At 40.4% G+C, this 16,468-nt stretch overlaps 1 protein-coding gene across 1 annotated transcript; it reads left to right on the forward strand.

Annotated features, from left to right (window-relative positions):
- Positions 1–6,592: 6,592 nt before the first annotated feature.
- On the forward strand, positions 6,593–16,227 carry LOC126213299 (60S ribosomal protein L18a). The gene is made up of 4 exons (XM_049940975.1): positions 6,593–6,726; positions 7,098–7,277; positions 8,467–8,643; positions 15,996–16,227. Exons 1-4 carry the CDS (start codon positions 6,709–6,711, stop codon positions 16,152–16,154), a joined length of 534 nt encoding a protein of 177 aa, XP_049796932.1. The 5' UTR covers positions 6,593–6,708; the 3' UTR covers positions 16,155–16,227.
- Positions 16,228–16,468: the final 241 nt, after the last annotated feature.

The following is a 16,468-nucleotide window of genomic DNA, read 5'->3' on the forward strand; positions in this document are numbered from 1 at the left end:
ACCCCACAGAAAGAAGTCCAGAGGTGTAAGATCAGGAGAACGGGCTGGCCAATTTATGCGTCCTCCACGTCCTATGAAACGCCCGTCGAACATCCTGTCAAGGACCAGCCTAGTGTTAATTGCGGAATGTGCAGGTGAGGTACGTTAAAGGAGAATGTGTACCGTGATGTGCCTACAACCCCAAAGGATATGAAACAACGTATTGTGGCAGCTTGCGGCGACATTACACCAGATGTACTGCGGCGTGTACGACATTCATTACGCCAGAGATTGCAATTGTGTGCAGCGAATGATGGCCACCACATTGAACATCTATTGGCCTGACATGTCGCGACACACTCTATTCCACTCCGTAATTGAAAACGGAAACCACGTGTGTACGTGTACCTCACCCCTCACGGTAATGTACATGCGCGTCAGTGAAAAAGACCAATAAAAAGGCATTAGTATGTGGACGTAATGTGCTGTTCCAGTCTCTTCTGTACCTAAGGTCCATCACCGTTCCCTTTGGATCCCTACATAATTCGGTGCTCTCCGATACACACGATCGAACAGCGGAGGAGTGGTACTCGAGCGTCAACTTTAGGTTACAATACCTCCGGATGTAATTAACATTTTACAATGCAACAAACGGCACTGATTACGTATTTGTTTATATGTTCAGATGTGCTAACAAAACTAACGAGGTTCCATTCAAAAAAACGCAGGTTTGTGTTAAAAAACATACTTCCGTGCATTTTTTTATGGTTTGTATTAACCAATTACACTAGCCCCTCTCCTCACGTTCGGTCTGTGGAATCGATTCGTCAGTATTTGATGTGGTGTACGAAATATATCCAGCAGTAACGTTAGGTGACTCACCCTGTATATGTGTTGCCGACTGCAGCGCCATATTTTGCCTGTTTACATATATCTGCATTGCATACGCATGCCTATACCAGTTTCTTTGTTGCTTCAGTGTATGTTTGTTGTTTTCATGTGGTGGGTCATCTTGTGGGACAATGTGTGTCTTCAAGGGGGGACAACGACTGTACTAACTTTGCAGGTGGAAATTCCTTTTGGGGATTCTTGCTCACATTGCATAGATAATCACCCCAAGTCAAAGGAGTTCTGGAGCCAGTGTCACTGTCAACAGTATGGAAAGTGGTTGAAGCAAACAGCTGGAAATCAGCTAACTACAAAAAATTACACTCACACACCCACTCTCTCTCTCTCTCTCTCTCTCTCTCTCTCTCTCTCTCTTTGTGCTATATCGGCACATATCCAGCCCACTACCTTTGCTTTTCCTCTTTACACCTTTTATTATTAATTAGGGAAAATACCCTCAGCACTATACATTTCTCAGATGTCTAAAATTTCATCAAGGAGTTTGTCAAACGATCCTTTCACACTAGTTGTTTCTAATAGTACACTTAGAGGTTATATGCAACTGCATGCCCTTACTTTCAGACTGCATAATCTTTGATACTGATTTTTTCTAGTGCTTTACACTGAAATATTAAAAGGGTAACAAAGCTCTACAATTTTCTTTTCTTTTGGGACAGACTTTGTTCATCACATTTCTTACTCATAACAATTATATTTACTAGAATCATAAGAAGTCAACAAATATTTCTTTAAGCACATTGATGATATCATATCCCAGGCTGATGTATTAGGTTTACTGGCTTTAACATTATCTTTAAAATAACAGCACAAGTTTTTGAAGTCTGTCATTGTAGCGTGCTGTGGTCAATCAAGTTCTGTATAATCTTTGTTGATCCATTATGGACTGTGGGACAGGGGCTGGCATGTATTTCTTGATGCAGTAATTTACCATCAGCTGTATGTAATGTAGAAATTTATTTTATGAACTTCTTATGTGGCGCCAGCTGTTGCATAACGATTTGATTCGTGGATCCAGTTATATGGCTCCTTCCGTGTATAGTTATTTTATGACTATGACCTGTGGGGCCTGAAGATGACATCAATGTAATGCCGAAACTGGTAGCACATAAGTAGTTCATAAAATAAATTTCTACAATACATACAGCTGTTGGTAAATTATTGCATCAAGAAAAAAGTTCTGTATATTCACCATTGGTGCATTCCCTCTTTGCAACAAAAAACAGTTATCATTGAGGCTGACACATTCCTCTTTGAGAATAAAATGGTTTACTCGAGTAGTAACCTCTGTCTGTTCAATGTACTGCAGTATCTGCCTGTGGTAGCCAGATCCTAGGTCTTATCTGACAGAACATTGTGGTTTCCCACTGCAAGGGGTGTCCCATTTCAACTGATTTATCTATTTCTTGCTGGGCAGTTGCTCCTCTGTTCATTTTTCCCACCTTCTCTTTGCATTTTCCCCAAGTAAGTTATTGGAATATCTAAAATCAGTAGAGAATGCTCGCCAAATGTTAGAAGAGGCATTGGTGTACAGAATATTTAATTGTGGCCTGGTGAAAGTGAGTACTGTGAAGAGAATGACAAAAAAACTTTAATGCTTCTTAATTTTTTTTCCCCCACTGCCAGGGAGTCCCTCATCTCAAGGTCTCCCGGGCACTACCCCATTTGCCCTGGTCTCATTATGCCTGCGATGTGATGTGAGAAACAACTGGCTGCGACTTCAGTCCATGTCTGTGAATGACTTGGGAAGCTCTGGGGGCATAGCAGTACATCACAGGCATCCTCTGTCTTCATGTGTTACTTGTCACGAGACAATGTCCTGGTATCTAACATTCAACCACACAAATCATCTGTGTCTATGAACTGCCTGTGTTACGTTGAGTTACTCCTGCAGCCAGTGAGAGCCCCCTGACAGAATACGTAAAGACTGTCTCGGATGTTGGCATTGTCCCAGTGCCAATATCCAGAATACCAGTGGTCACTTAACATAATTGTAGGCTGACTTGTTTCAGGAGGTGATACACCCAAATCAGTGCATGCTATAAGGCCCAGGGGAGGAGGGGGGACATGCAACATCCTACCAATAGCTGGCCACACACGTGGGTTTTAACGACAGGTGACAGATTCTGGAAAACCTATAGGCCCTACCTGTGGCACTAGTGGAGACGCAACATTCAGGCTGGAACTGGCAATTCCGCCACTCCTGTTGTCCACACGCAAGCGAGTTTCTTTGATGGGCCACGTGCACAAAGTCCGTGAGCTTGTTTTCACGTGACAGCAGGTGCTATTTATTTCAAGTATGGTGAAGGTGTGGACCTGTGATTGTGTCAAATAATTTATATAGTTGTACTGCAAAAGCTCTTGGTTATGGAAATTGACCAATGAACTTTCCACGAACAAGAATGTATGTGGGGCATATGAAGAGATGGTTGAAACACATGTTATATGGTATTCCAACTGCAGACCAATGTGTTATAAAAACTAAGCCACAAAATTTTAAATAGATTTCAGGAAGATGGAGGCCTCCAAAAGAAGTGGAAAACAGACAGGAGGCTGAAATGTATAAACCAACACTATAGTGAGTGGCAGTAAAAAGTTGCCTGTACTGAGGTCATTGTTGTGTAATCCATAATGATGTTACATCCATTATTTTATAGATAATACAAATCATTGTACATTACAAAGGATCAAGCACATCCTTTTCCTAGCACATCAAACTTTCATGATTCTCTGAGGAGTATGCATAGTTCTCAACCAGAGCCATACAGCTGAAATGTTGCCTTTTGGGAATCCATTCTTTGGCCCATCTTGTGCAATTTTTGTTTCAAGAAAAATATGAATACACAGCATACAGACCACCGACGGCCTACACAATTTTTCTCCTATTATCATCCACACTTTCTCTTGACAATATAAAAGAGTATCAAAACCCAAAAATAAACGACACTAAAATATTCCTTAAAAACACTGCACTGTGTTATATGATTTTGTTGAGACACGGTCACAACTCCTGAAATCGGACATCTGCAGCCTGTGGCCTGTTGAGCATGCACCGCAGTCCTGGGCCTGCAGATAATTCACGAAAAGCTGCCGGTTTACCCCACACATGAAGAGACCCAGCCACTGTGCAAATTTGAGACACCAGATCTGATGGTTACTAAACAACATTTTTTACTTATTCACAAATAAAAAAATTAATTCATCCAGATGGCTGCAAGAGATGTTGATTACAGAACATTTGTAGATTTGATGGATTGTGCATGCACATTAGTGGCAAATGAAAGGTGCGAGATCGGCAGGCTGGATCAGTCACATCCACAGAATCGGCTCTCGGTTCTGCCCTGTTGCAAAAATCTGCTCTTATGTGGCCAGCTATTAATGGACTAGCAATGTGATTGTACCACCAGTTTCATGGCTCATTTAACTTGATTTTGTAATCATTTAAATAAAACCACAAAACCTCTCAATGCATGAAAGTCCTTTCCAGCTCCTTAGCTCTCTTTCTAGGAGATTAACTTTATGTCAGAGAGTGTAGTTAAGGGGCATTTGTGGTAACCACAGTGGTAAGCAATTAGTGATCTCTGCACATTGGGCTCTAGATAACTCTGATAAATTGTATTAACATTTAAAGTATATTACAATGTACAACATCACGACGTGATTACATACAGTAGCACCAGAACATCTGTTACACTTAAGTCCCATCTTGCCAATCAACATTTTCTCTTTCTATCAAACTTAAGATCCATACAACTCCAATTTCGTAAGTGCAGCTGAAGCTGTCAGAATAGCAATAAGTCAGCAAAACAACTGTTTACACACATTCAACAAAGCAGTCATATTTTGTGATTCCATAGCAAAAATATCAGCATTTATCAACACACAAGACCTAAATATCATTCAAGTTGTCCAGGAAGTAATTACACTACTACTACAGAAGAACAAGAAAACTCCAAATCATTGGATACCATCTCACTGTGTATTGGATGGTAATGAAAAATCTGCACAGAAATTAAACACATTGGGGAAAAAAATCCTAACGTTTTATAGTTTATAGTGAATTACATTATTAACAAGGTATTTTAAGAACAATTGAAAAGATCCAACAAAATTCCATAAGAGGGAAAGATCTGAAAAAAACATCATGGACAACTCAGCAGCACCTGATGGACCAAGAAGAGAAGCAGTAGCCATATTCCAATTGACTAAAACTAGCAGCCCACTTGCATAAGATCTTCATACTGTTGTCTCCAGAATGTGTGCTGTGTCATAAAATTGGTGCACTCATGAACAAAGAACTTTTAAAATTGTATCAAAAATTATTCGTAATTCAGACTAACATAATTGTAGTGGGAAGCAAGAAGGTATTAGATGATAAACCAAGTGCAGGACATTAAATTAATAATAATAATAATAATAATAATATTATCAGTGATTGCCAAACATACACTCAATTTCTATATCTTTTGCTTACTGAAGGGAAGCCGCAGTACCCTTCCAATAAGCTGCATGGTGTCAACAACGTGAGAGCTGCAACATTTGCAAAATAAGAATCCTCAGATTATTTATACAGTGGTACATACAATCGGACAGCAAGGTTTTGGAATTAAATATCCTTTGTGCTGTTTGTAAATGCCTCTACAGAGTGACAGTGCCTGCAGACTAGGGAATTAGTACATCCTTTCCCCCTACCACCACCCACCCAAATACAATTTTATGTGAAATTGAGTATTTCATTTTGTTACAATTGAGTCGTCCACTCAGCTGTGGAACAGCAAGCCTATTTGTTTCTAACATGAGGTATATGTGTAAAAATATATACAGTAGTAGGCCCTACTTTTGTTTGACAGCATATACTGTATATATACTTTGTTGTTGCTAAAGATGAGCTACAATCAAACTGTTTGTGTTTCTGTTACCTGTATAGCCTTATTTTCCCCATTGCAGTCTACATCATCGCGTTAGGAACAAGAATTCTACCACTCTGCTCTACACGTCTAAATGAAGTCAGTGCATCACTAGTTATACACACAATTCGATTGAAATCGTGGTTCACAAATTTCCAACGTATCTTAGTTACACGTTTTTATGATTTATTCTAATTTTCTTGGTGTAGGAGAAGCAGTGTGTTCGATTGATAATGTATGAGACAGAAGTTCGCGACTTTGCTGCTAAATATTAATCCAGTTGACCGCTTAATGCTTTAATATTATACTGATAACATTATTTTCATTTGTAATGGGAAAAAAAGGCATTTCTCCAGCGCAGACGCTTAGCCATCCCTCGGTAGTCGGCTAAAGGCTACCTGCAGGCTGCAACATGCCTCCTTGCCACGCATTAGCAAAACAACGCAGCCGCCCAAAGAAGACAGCATTACAGTAAACCACTTCAGCTTCGATATCGCTTACTGCTTTTCTCCCGATAAGTTATTTTATCCAACATTTGAAATTGTTTCATCCAAACTTTTTGAATTATTCTAACAATAAATTAATAGATAAAGAAATAATCTAGTAAAAGGTGATACTGGGTCACTCCTCTACAGCACTTCTTTCCCCTCTCAATAAATATTTGCTTTTGTAAACCCATATCTGAATTTCAGACTAAATTTTTTGTTGAACATAAACACAATTTTGCAATTTGAAAGGTGTGAAATTTTGTATTGTATAAATTTTCTATGGTATAAACTCGATTTGAAAATCTTAATCGATTATTTTTCGACAGTAACCATGATAATATCTTTGTTTAAGGTGCTTGCGTCCAAAGACAGGGTCCTTCCGGAGTTGCCATTGGATTGGGAATACACGTGCGCGTATTTAGGCGAAAATGAAAGCCAAGGGAGAGGTAATAATGACATTTTTACAATTATCATGACTGTTTCAACAATATGTTGAAAAATTCGTTTGTGAGATTGACGTGGTACATGTAATGTAATAGTTAATTTGCTAACCTAATATTGGTATCAGTCATAGTAACACGTCTGTTAAGTGAATATAACGCCGGCAGCAGTGTCAGCGTGTGGAAGAAGTTGTTATGATATACACTTGAGTCTATAGAACACGATCCATCAGTGAAAAAATATTTTTAACCTATTTCATAGACATGCAGTTTGTGTTGAGTGTGCAAATGTTTTTTTTGGTGACTGCAACCTTGTTAATGTTATTCAGTATTTCAGTAATCTACCTACTAAAACAAAAATTATTTGGTGTTTACAGTTGAAGGAATTTGAGGTTATCGGCCGGAAGTTACCATCAGAAAAACAGAAGGTGACTCCACTATACAAAATGAGAATATTTGCACCAGATTCCATTGTCGCAAAATCCCGCTTCTGGTATTTCCTGCGGCAACTAAAGAAGTTCAAGAAGACCACTGGGGAAATTGTATCAATCAAGCAGGTGAGATGGAACTCCGCTAGCTCCTTGCAAAGTGTTGCTTCTGTGGGTGAACAGTAATAGGTGTTGTTTTACAAGTGGTCCTTACTGTTTAAAGCAGAGTATCCCACATTAATACTTGCATGCTGTTACTGCCAGTCAAACATTTAAACGTCTTTGATGAGTTGTGTGTTTGCAGCAAGGCATTTGCAAGGAAATTAGGTCAGAAAAGAATTGCCCATTTCTGCCATGTTATGCAGATAACACTCTAAGGTGAAGTTTGTATTCTGTGAGAAGTATGAAGTGCAAGACAAGAATGTGTATGCAGTTGTTTGCACACGTTGATAAATGATGTACATCTATGCACCAATTCTTAAGATGTGTTAATCCATAACATTTATGTAATTGGAAACTTGGTCCTGTAATTTTATGATCGGACACATGTCATAACTATTTATTTTTACTTGTAAATTCATTGGTTTTCAAATACTGAGACTTTTCCACTGTACTTGTTGGTTATAAATTCATGAAATGAATAAATTCATAAATTATTAGTATCTTCGTATAAATTGTGTGAGGAAATATAGTGAAGTTCTGTATTCTGAAAGAAATAGGCACCCCAAAGAATGGGTTAGGGAATCTAATTTCCAGAAGTGAAGGACTAAGGTAGATAAAGCCACACCGATTGTACTCTGATTAAATGATTAAAATAACAGTGATTGACAGTTAATGATGGGAGTGAGTGGTGTGTGCGCACATAATATTGCTGAGGCAGCAACAGCTAAGCGTTTCCCTTCAGGATATGCTCACACGCTGCCCATTAACATTCTTGATTGGGTGTGCTTAGCAGGATGGTAAGACATTTCTTTTTTTTGCACTTTCCCAACTAGTTACAGGGCAGTGTCACACAAAATAAACACGCTGCACCAAGAGTAAATGAAAGCGAATAACAGTTGTCGTATTACAGAGTAATGGTTGGTGCCCAGTATAGCAGAGCAGTGGCCTATGCCGATAGTGAATAGAATGTAAAGTGTGACCAAGCTCATTTTTACTTGTTGCTCTGGTAGCTGTCCTGCAAACAATTATGACAATCTGCTTTTTATTTTGATCGTTGCATAGTCAAGTATTGCCATTTGGGATTCTTGTTTATCTTTTGTTTTGATTTTACTATTCGACATGAATTTGCATGTATTAATGACTCATTTTCCTACAGATTCCTGAGAAGTCCCCAATTAAGATTAAGAACTTTGGTATCTGGTTACGCTATGACTCCCGATCTGGCACCCACAACATGTACCGTGAGTACAGGGACCTGAGTGTCTCTGGTGCAGTCACTCAGTGCTATCGGGATATGGGCGCTCGCCACAGAGCGAGAGCGCATTCCATTCAGGTGAGGATACTTGTATAATTGTATTGGGTTGATTGTCAGCTTTTAGAATCCTTTGATTGCCAGAGAGCAGCAGTAGTCCTTTCGGTAGAGCACCACCTAACAACCATTTGTTACTAATCATGCTATGAAACATTTGAGTAATATTGTCATTAATAATGCTATGATGTTACCGCATTCAAGGCTTGTTTTAAAAGATCATAGATCTCTGCAAAATCTTGTATAAAAAACTAGAATAACACTCCAACTTTCATAAAAGTTCCCCAGTACTGTCAGATTTTTATTTTAAAAAAATTGACAGATTGTTAACAACGTTAGTGTGTTCAGTGCCTGTGACTCTTTCATTGTGTGCTGATGTTGACAGTTTGTTGATGTTGGTGTCAGACAACTGGGTGTTGTATATGATAGTCAGTGAGAACCACTAAACCTGATGCTTTGTTTTGATGGAAGATACAAATTGATTACATGGTTTACAGTGTGAATGGAAAGAACTAGTTGTTCTGGTAGCCAGAAGCCTGGGTTAGGTTCTAATGTGACAGTTTGAGGTGCCAAAGCTGGCAAATGCTCAGCATAAAAATACCATTGCTGTAATGGGTTGATGTTTAGATTATCCTTGAATATATATAAAAAAACAAAGATGATGTGACTTACCAAACGAAAGCACTGGCACGTCGATAGACACACAAACATACACACAAAATTCAAGCCTTCGCAACAAACTGTTGCCTCATCAGGAAAGAGGGAAGGAGAGGGAAAGACGAAAGGATGTGGGTTTTAAGGGAGAGGGTAAGGAGTCATTCCAATCCCGGAAGTGGAAAGACTTACCTTGGGGGGAAAAAAGGACATATATATATATATATATATATATATATATATAACAGAGGGAAACATTCCACGTGGAAAAAATATATCTAAAAAGAAAGATGATGAGACTTACCAAACAAAAGCGCTGGCAGGTCGATAGACACACAAACAAACACAAATATACACACAAAATTCAAGCTTTCGCAACAAACTGTTGCCTCATCAGGAAAGAGGGAAGGAGAGGGAAAGACGAAAGGATGTGGGTTTTAAGGGAGAGGGTAAGGAGTCATTCCAATCCCGGGAGCGGAAAGACTTACCCGCTCCCGGGATTGGAATGACTCCTTACCCTCTCCCTTAAAACCCACATCCTTTCGTCTTTCCCTCTCCTTCCCTCTTTCCTGATGAGGCAACAGTTTGTTGCGAAAGCTTGAATTTTGTGTGTATATTTGTATTTGTTTGTGTGTCTATCGACCTGCCAGCGCTTTTGTTTGGTAAGTCTCATCATCTTTCTTTTTAGATATATTTTTTCCACGTGGAATGTTTCCCTCTGTTATATTCATATCATTAATTTGAACCCAACAATGACGTTTGTTATTGTCACTGTTACATTTCGAAATCTTTTCTGTCGTCTTATTTCCTCCTTCTGTTGGTCTGTATGTGTGGATGGATATGTGTGTGTGTGCGAGTGTATACCTGTCCTTTTTTCCCCCTAAGGTAAGTCTTTCCGCTCCCGGGATTGGAATGACTCCTTACCCTCTCCCTTAAAACCCACATCCTTTCGTCTTTCCCTCTCCTTCCCTCTTTCCTGATGAGGCAACAGTTTGTTGCGAAAGCTTGAATTTTGTGTGTATATTTGTGTTTGTTTGTGTGTCTATCGACCTGCCAGCGCTTTTGTTTGGTAAGTCTCATCATCTTTCTATATATATATATATATATATATATATATATATATATATATATAAAACACACACACACACACACACACCCGTCTGTGTATGTGCGGATGGACATGTGTGAGAGTGCACACCCGTCCCTCCCTCCCCCCAAGGCAAGTCCCTCCGCTCCCGGGACCGGAACGACTCCCCCCCTCCCCGACGAGGCAACAGTCTGCTGCGAAAGCCCGAACTCCGCGTGCATGCCTCTGCTTGTCCGCGTGTCCATCGACCCGAGGGACGGGTGTGCACTCGCACACGCGCACATGTCCATCCGCGCATACACAGACGGATGTGCGGATGGATATGTGTGTGTGTGTACCTATCCTTTTTTCCCCCCAAAGTGAGTCTTTCCGCTCCCGGGATTGGAATGACTCCTTGCCCTCTCCCTTAAAACCCACATCCTTTCGTCTTTCCTGGTGGGGCGGCAGTTTGTTGCGAGGGCTTGAATTTTGTGTGTTTGTGTTTGTCTATCGACGTGCCAGCGCTTTCGTTTGGTAAGTCACATCATCTTTGTTTTTAGATATAATTTTTCCCACGTGGAATGTTTCCTTCTATTATATTCATATCATTAATTTGAACCCAACAATTACATTTGTTATTGTCACTGTTGCATTTCGCAGTCTTTTCTGTCGTCTTATTTTCTCTTTTTGTTTTTGCCAGTAGTTTCACTTTGTATTCACCTTCTCCTTTTTACCGTAATCTAGTATACAATTTTATCCCGCCTATATATACTCAACAATACATCACCCACTTCCAAACCATAACAAAGAAAAAAAAATTTTTTTCCGCTTTCAACACTACCGCTGCTATAAAATCCACCGTGTCTAGTCCACAAACAGTTCCTTTCACCTATTAAACAACCATTGCGTCTAGTTCTGATAACTTTCGCTTTCTTTCCATTTCCGTTTTTCGCACATCACTGATAATTTTTAGCAGATTCCCACGGGTTTTAACGTCATTATTACTTCGCCAGACAATTGTTAGCCTCATTTTCATAATCTGCCACCACAAAACCACGCCTTTTAATACATTTACTAGCAGTTTTTTCGAAATTTTCCCGAATTTCTCCATCCCTTAACGTGTTTTGGCGGCAACGCAACCACCTAACCTTTGTGCACATCGTTGTCTACCAACCCAAGTTCACCACAGGATCAACATAGCCCAGCTTAAACCAATACTTTTTCGCCTTTTTTCGCAACAGATCTCCAGTTACTTTCTCCAGTTATTTTCATTTCAACCTCATGTTACACTTTCCACCTTCTAATACCATGTCACCCTCACAACATCCCCACAACGACCCCATTAAGTTTTATTTACATTCCCTCCGCAAACATGCCTTCACCCTAGCCAGATTACGCTCGCATATTTTATTTTCTCAGGCTTGTCTGACATTTGGCATTACCCCCAAAGGCCTCACACTTAAAGTTCCCATCTCTGGCTGTAACCCTTCTTTCCATCAGTCCCTATACCAGTTCCAAACTGAACAATCCATTGCCCTCACCCACCTAATCCTTCACCTACACATCAACTCAACCAATGAACACACCCGCCAACTCCTATCCTTAATAAAAGTCCCCAATCTTTCCTCTCCCACATCCACACCGGCTATTCAGAGCATCCTCCTACAGGCCAACCGCAAATTAGAACAGCATGCCACCCTTCACCTCAAAAAACTATCCCATCTCCTGGTTTCCCACTTCCGGAAAGGCAACTCAATCACCCTTCACAACCTTTCCAGCAAACCTCAACCTCCTCATTGCACACAAACCCAGTCTCTCCCATCTACTCAATCTCCCACTTCCAGCTCCACTCCCTCCAAAACCTCAAAATTCCAGTCAACACAATCTGGTACCACAACACCCTAATTCAGTAGTTAACCTTTCCTCCAAACCTCTCTCCCAATCCGAAACCTCTGTCCTATCCAAAGGCCTAACCTTCAGCCCCACTCCCAGATTCAACCAAACAGCCCTCGTCAAAGATTTACTGTCCTACACTCGTACTCTCTGCTGGAAGTATCACTTTGCCACGAAGAAAAATGATCCTAATCCTACCCCTAATGATTCAACTCCCCAACACACTATCCAAATTGAACCCTGCCTGGAACAGTTCCGTCCTCCGTCACAGCGGGACTCACCTCCTCTTCCTCAAAATGACTCTCTCCAAACCTCCCAGGAATTTCTGACTTCCAGCCTTGCATCTCAATCCTTCTTAAAAAAACCTTAATCCTACTCCAACATCACCACTGCTGAAGCCCAGGCTATCCGTGATCTGAAGGCTGACCGATCCATCGTCATTCTTCCGGCGGACAAGGGTTCCACAACCGTGGTACTTGATCGTCGGGAGTATGTGGCTGAGGGACTGCGTCAGCTTTCACACAACACCACATACAAAGTTTGCCAAGGTAATCCCATTCCTGATGTCCGGGCGGAGCTTCAAGGAATCCTCAGAACCTTAGGCCCCCTACAAAACCTTTCACCTGACTCCATCAACCTCCTGACCCCACCGACACCCCGCACCCCTACCTTCTTCCTAAAATTCACAAACCCAATCATCCCGGCTGCCCCATTGTAGCTGGTTACCAAGCCCCCCACAGAACGTATCTCTGCCTACGTAGATCAACACCTTCAACCCATTACAAGCAGTCTCCCATCCTTCATCAAAGACACCAACCACTTTCTCGAACGCCTGGAATCCTTACCCAATCTGTTACCCCCAGAAACCATCCTTGTAACCATTGATGCCACTTCCTTATACACAAATATCCCGCACGTCCAGGGCCTCGCTGCGATGGAGCACTTCCTTGCACGCCGATCACCTGCCACCCTACCTAAAACCTCTTTTCTCATTACCTTAGCCAGCTTCATCCTGACCCACAACTTCTTCACTTTTGAAGACCAGACATACCAACAATTAAAGGGAACAGCCATGGGTACCAGGATGGCCCCTTCATACGCCAACCTATTCACGGGTCGCTTACAGGAAGCCTTCTTGGCATGTATTCAGTTCCAGTTTTTCATCACGCAAGTCATTACTAACATTGGCACTCAATGCAGCTGCTGTGGATACTGTTGTGTGCACCTTTACTTTCGCCTTGAGTGCAGTGGAGCTATGATTTAGGGTCTACTAGAATTCACAGGCAAAAAGTTTTGTTGTATGAAATGATCTTGGTGAGAATTCGGTTCTGAATTTTCTGAAACTACATTAATTTGTGAAGTCACCTCTTCTTTTCTCCTCCTGCTGCTTATTTGCCTCTATAAGCTATAGGCTTCCTCTTTCTCACTGATATTTTCATGTTACACTCAAAGACCTGTGGAAGGTAATACATCTCTGAAGTAAGAAATTAATAATTTGTGCAGTGTTGTATTTAAGAGTTTGCCTTCATTTATTTGAATTTGCGAGCCTGGTCTGAGTTGCCACTCTGTCAGCCATGCAAATATTTAAAGTACGGGGAATAAGCCATAATTTTGATTACTGTTCTGTAGTTGGTACACAGGTACTTTATTTTTCTCCCCTCAGTATAAACTTTTTGGCATACACAGATACAGAGGATATTCTTATTTAATAATAATGTCCCGTAGGAAGAATCTTTTGGCTATATCAAAGGTCTTCTTGTATCTAAGGTTAAACCTAATTATGTAATGGAATTTTGAACATTGGAGTCTGTTTAAATGAATCTTTGCTTTCAATAAGTAGTTTTTCTTCCTCTGTTTTGAAACCTAACATTGGTGTAATACCCGTCAAAGTCAAACTTCTCCTGTTCGTTTTATTTCTCCACTTACTGCAGCTTCAGTTTCCAACATTTCCAGATGTAAAATTTTACTTTAATTGTAATGATTTAGTGTTTTTCATCTTCAGACTTAAGTTAAATGAAATCATTCAATTTCCCAATGCTGTTCAGCTTTTTACTAGACATATGCAGTCCTTGATTTGTGACAGTAGTCATGGTACTTCTGACAAAGACAAACTAGAATGATGAATTTTGAGATGTAAGATAGAACTTTCTTTTTTACCAGTACGAATGTGTTGTTCGCACTTATAAAATACACAGAAGAGCATTAAAATGACATTTTAAGAAGTCTAAATTTAAAAAAAAGGTATGTGTGGTTGGTATTTGTATTGATAACTAAAGATTATTCAATGGAAAGTAGTATTTCTGTGTGCGTTTAGCAGAATTTGTGGAAATGTGATCGGAAGAGCTACTCAAAGAAACATCTGCTACTGTTGCATTTTGAATCAGATCATTGAACTTTTGGTAGTACTGATTCAGATTCTACTTCACTACATTGTGGGGGTTCTTCGTTCTGGCTGGCTGGCTATGTGACTCATCTCCTGCCTGTCCTCTTAAGCTGGGAATGATTTATTTACAGCTTGTACAAAATAGATACGTATTTCTAACTTTTGCTGACCTTCAAAGTAGTCAGCAACATTGTGTATAACATGTTGCCAGCAATGTGTGTTGATAGTTCGAGCAGCGCGATCTATTACCTGATGAATTTGTAGCAGTTCTGAAGCGGACGCTGTGAAGTGTTTCCTTCAGTTTAGAAATAGTTGAACTCGCGAGGGCTTAAGTCAGGGGAGTGCAATAGGTGGTATAGCACTTAGCAGCCCCATCAGTCAAACAAATCAGTAACAGCTTCCACTGTACGCGCTTGACTTTTGTCCTGCAAAACGATGGTCAGGTCCTACAGATAGTGTCGTCACTTCTGTGTCTGTGCTGTTCATTTTTGGAACACAGCCTACGACCAGCTTAGAGACAGAAGTGATGACACTTTCTGCAGGACCTAGTCATTTTGCAGGGAAGTGCTCAAGCACGTACAGTGCAAGCTGTTACTGATTTGTTTGACTGGTGGGGCTGCTAAGTGCTATACCACCTACTGCACTCCCCTGACTTGAGCCCTCGTGAGTTCAACTCGATTTCTAAACTGAAGGAAACACTTCACAGCATTAGCTTCAGAACTGCTACAAATTTGTCAGGCAATAGACCACACTGCTCAAACTGTCAACATAGCTGGCAGTGCTAAGAGTATCCTATGACTTCCACATTGCTGGCAACAGTTTATACACAATGCTGGTGACTTCTTGGTCACTAAAACTTTGAAACACGTACCTATTTTGTAGGAGCTGTAAATAGATAGTTGCCACTATTAAAGTTCCAAGCTTCGTATTTTCAGTTCATGCTAGTTATATATCTACAGTATGTCTTGGAAAAAGTGCACTTATCATGTACCACGGGTTCTCTGTTGAATGGTATTGTTATTAATGCTTTGCATGATGAATGACTGGAAGTGAACACAAGGGACCATGAATCAGGTGTGGGTAGCCAATGGCATTGCTCACTAGTAATTTCCTATGATTAATAGATGAAATTAAGGGTGTTCTGTTTCACTCGCTGCAGTTGAAGCTGAGCTATTTGCCCCCAAACTAACGACCACCATGAAATTGTGGCATAGTTGGAAAAACAAATATTTGTGACAACCAAGATTATAAGACAGAGTGATTCCCATTGGCTACAAATGATAGTAATGAATTATCAACAGTGGTTAATGATGAAAAAGCTGCATCATAAGTTCACTTTAGCCTGTTGCATTTCTTTAACGGCTAATTTCCTGTTCTCAGATAATCAAGGTGGAGCAGGTAAAGGCTTCAAACTGCCGGCGACCTCAGGTGAAGCAGTTCCACGACTCAAAGATCCGCTTCCCACTGCCCAAGAGGATCCAGCAGCGCCACCTCATGAACAAGTTTTCAGTCCGCAAACCCAGGACCTTCTATATGTAAACATATTGTGGACATTTGTTGTGGGTTTCTGAGTTTTGGATGTGAAACAATAAAGTTATACTGTAAGAATAAATGGTGTAATTTTTACTACCTTTTATTGAAGCAGAATGTGCATATTATGTGAGAGATTCAGTGAGCTACTGTGATATTAGCACCCGTATCAAAATCTTGATTGTGAACACACTGATCTGCAGCACAATGCAAGCTCTAGATTATACTGTAAATAGATAATTCAGTTGAGAGTTGAAGCCAACAAATACGAATACCACATAAAGGTTGGTAGTAACTGTGATCTGTAGTGTAGCCAATTTTTT

This window comes from Schistocerca nitens, chromosome 11, assembly GCF_023898315.1.
Source record: "Schistocerca nitens isolate TAMUIC-IGC-003100 chromosome 11, iqSchNite1.1, whole genome shotgun sequence".
NCBI classification, from domain to species: Eukaryota; Metazoa; Arthropoda; class Insecta; order Orthoptera; family Acrididae; genus Schistocerca; species Schistocerca nitens.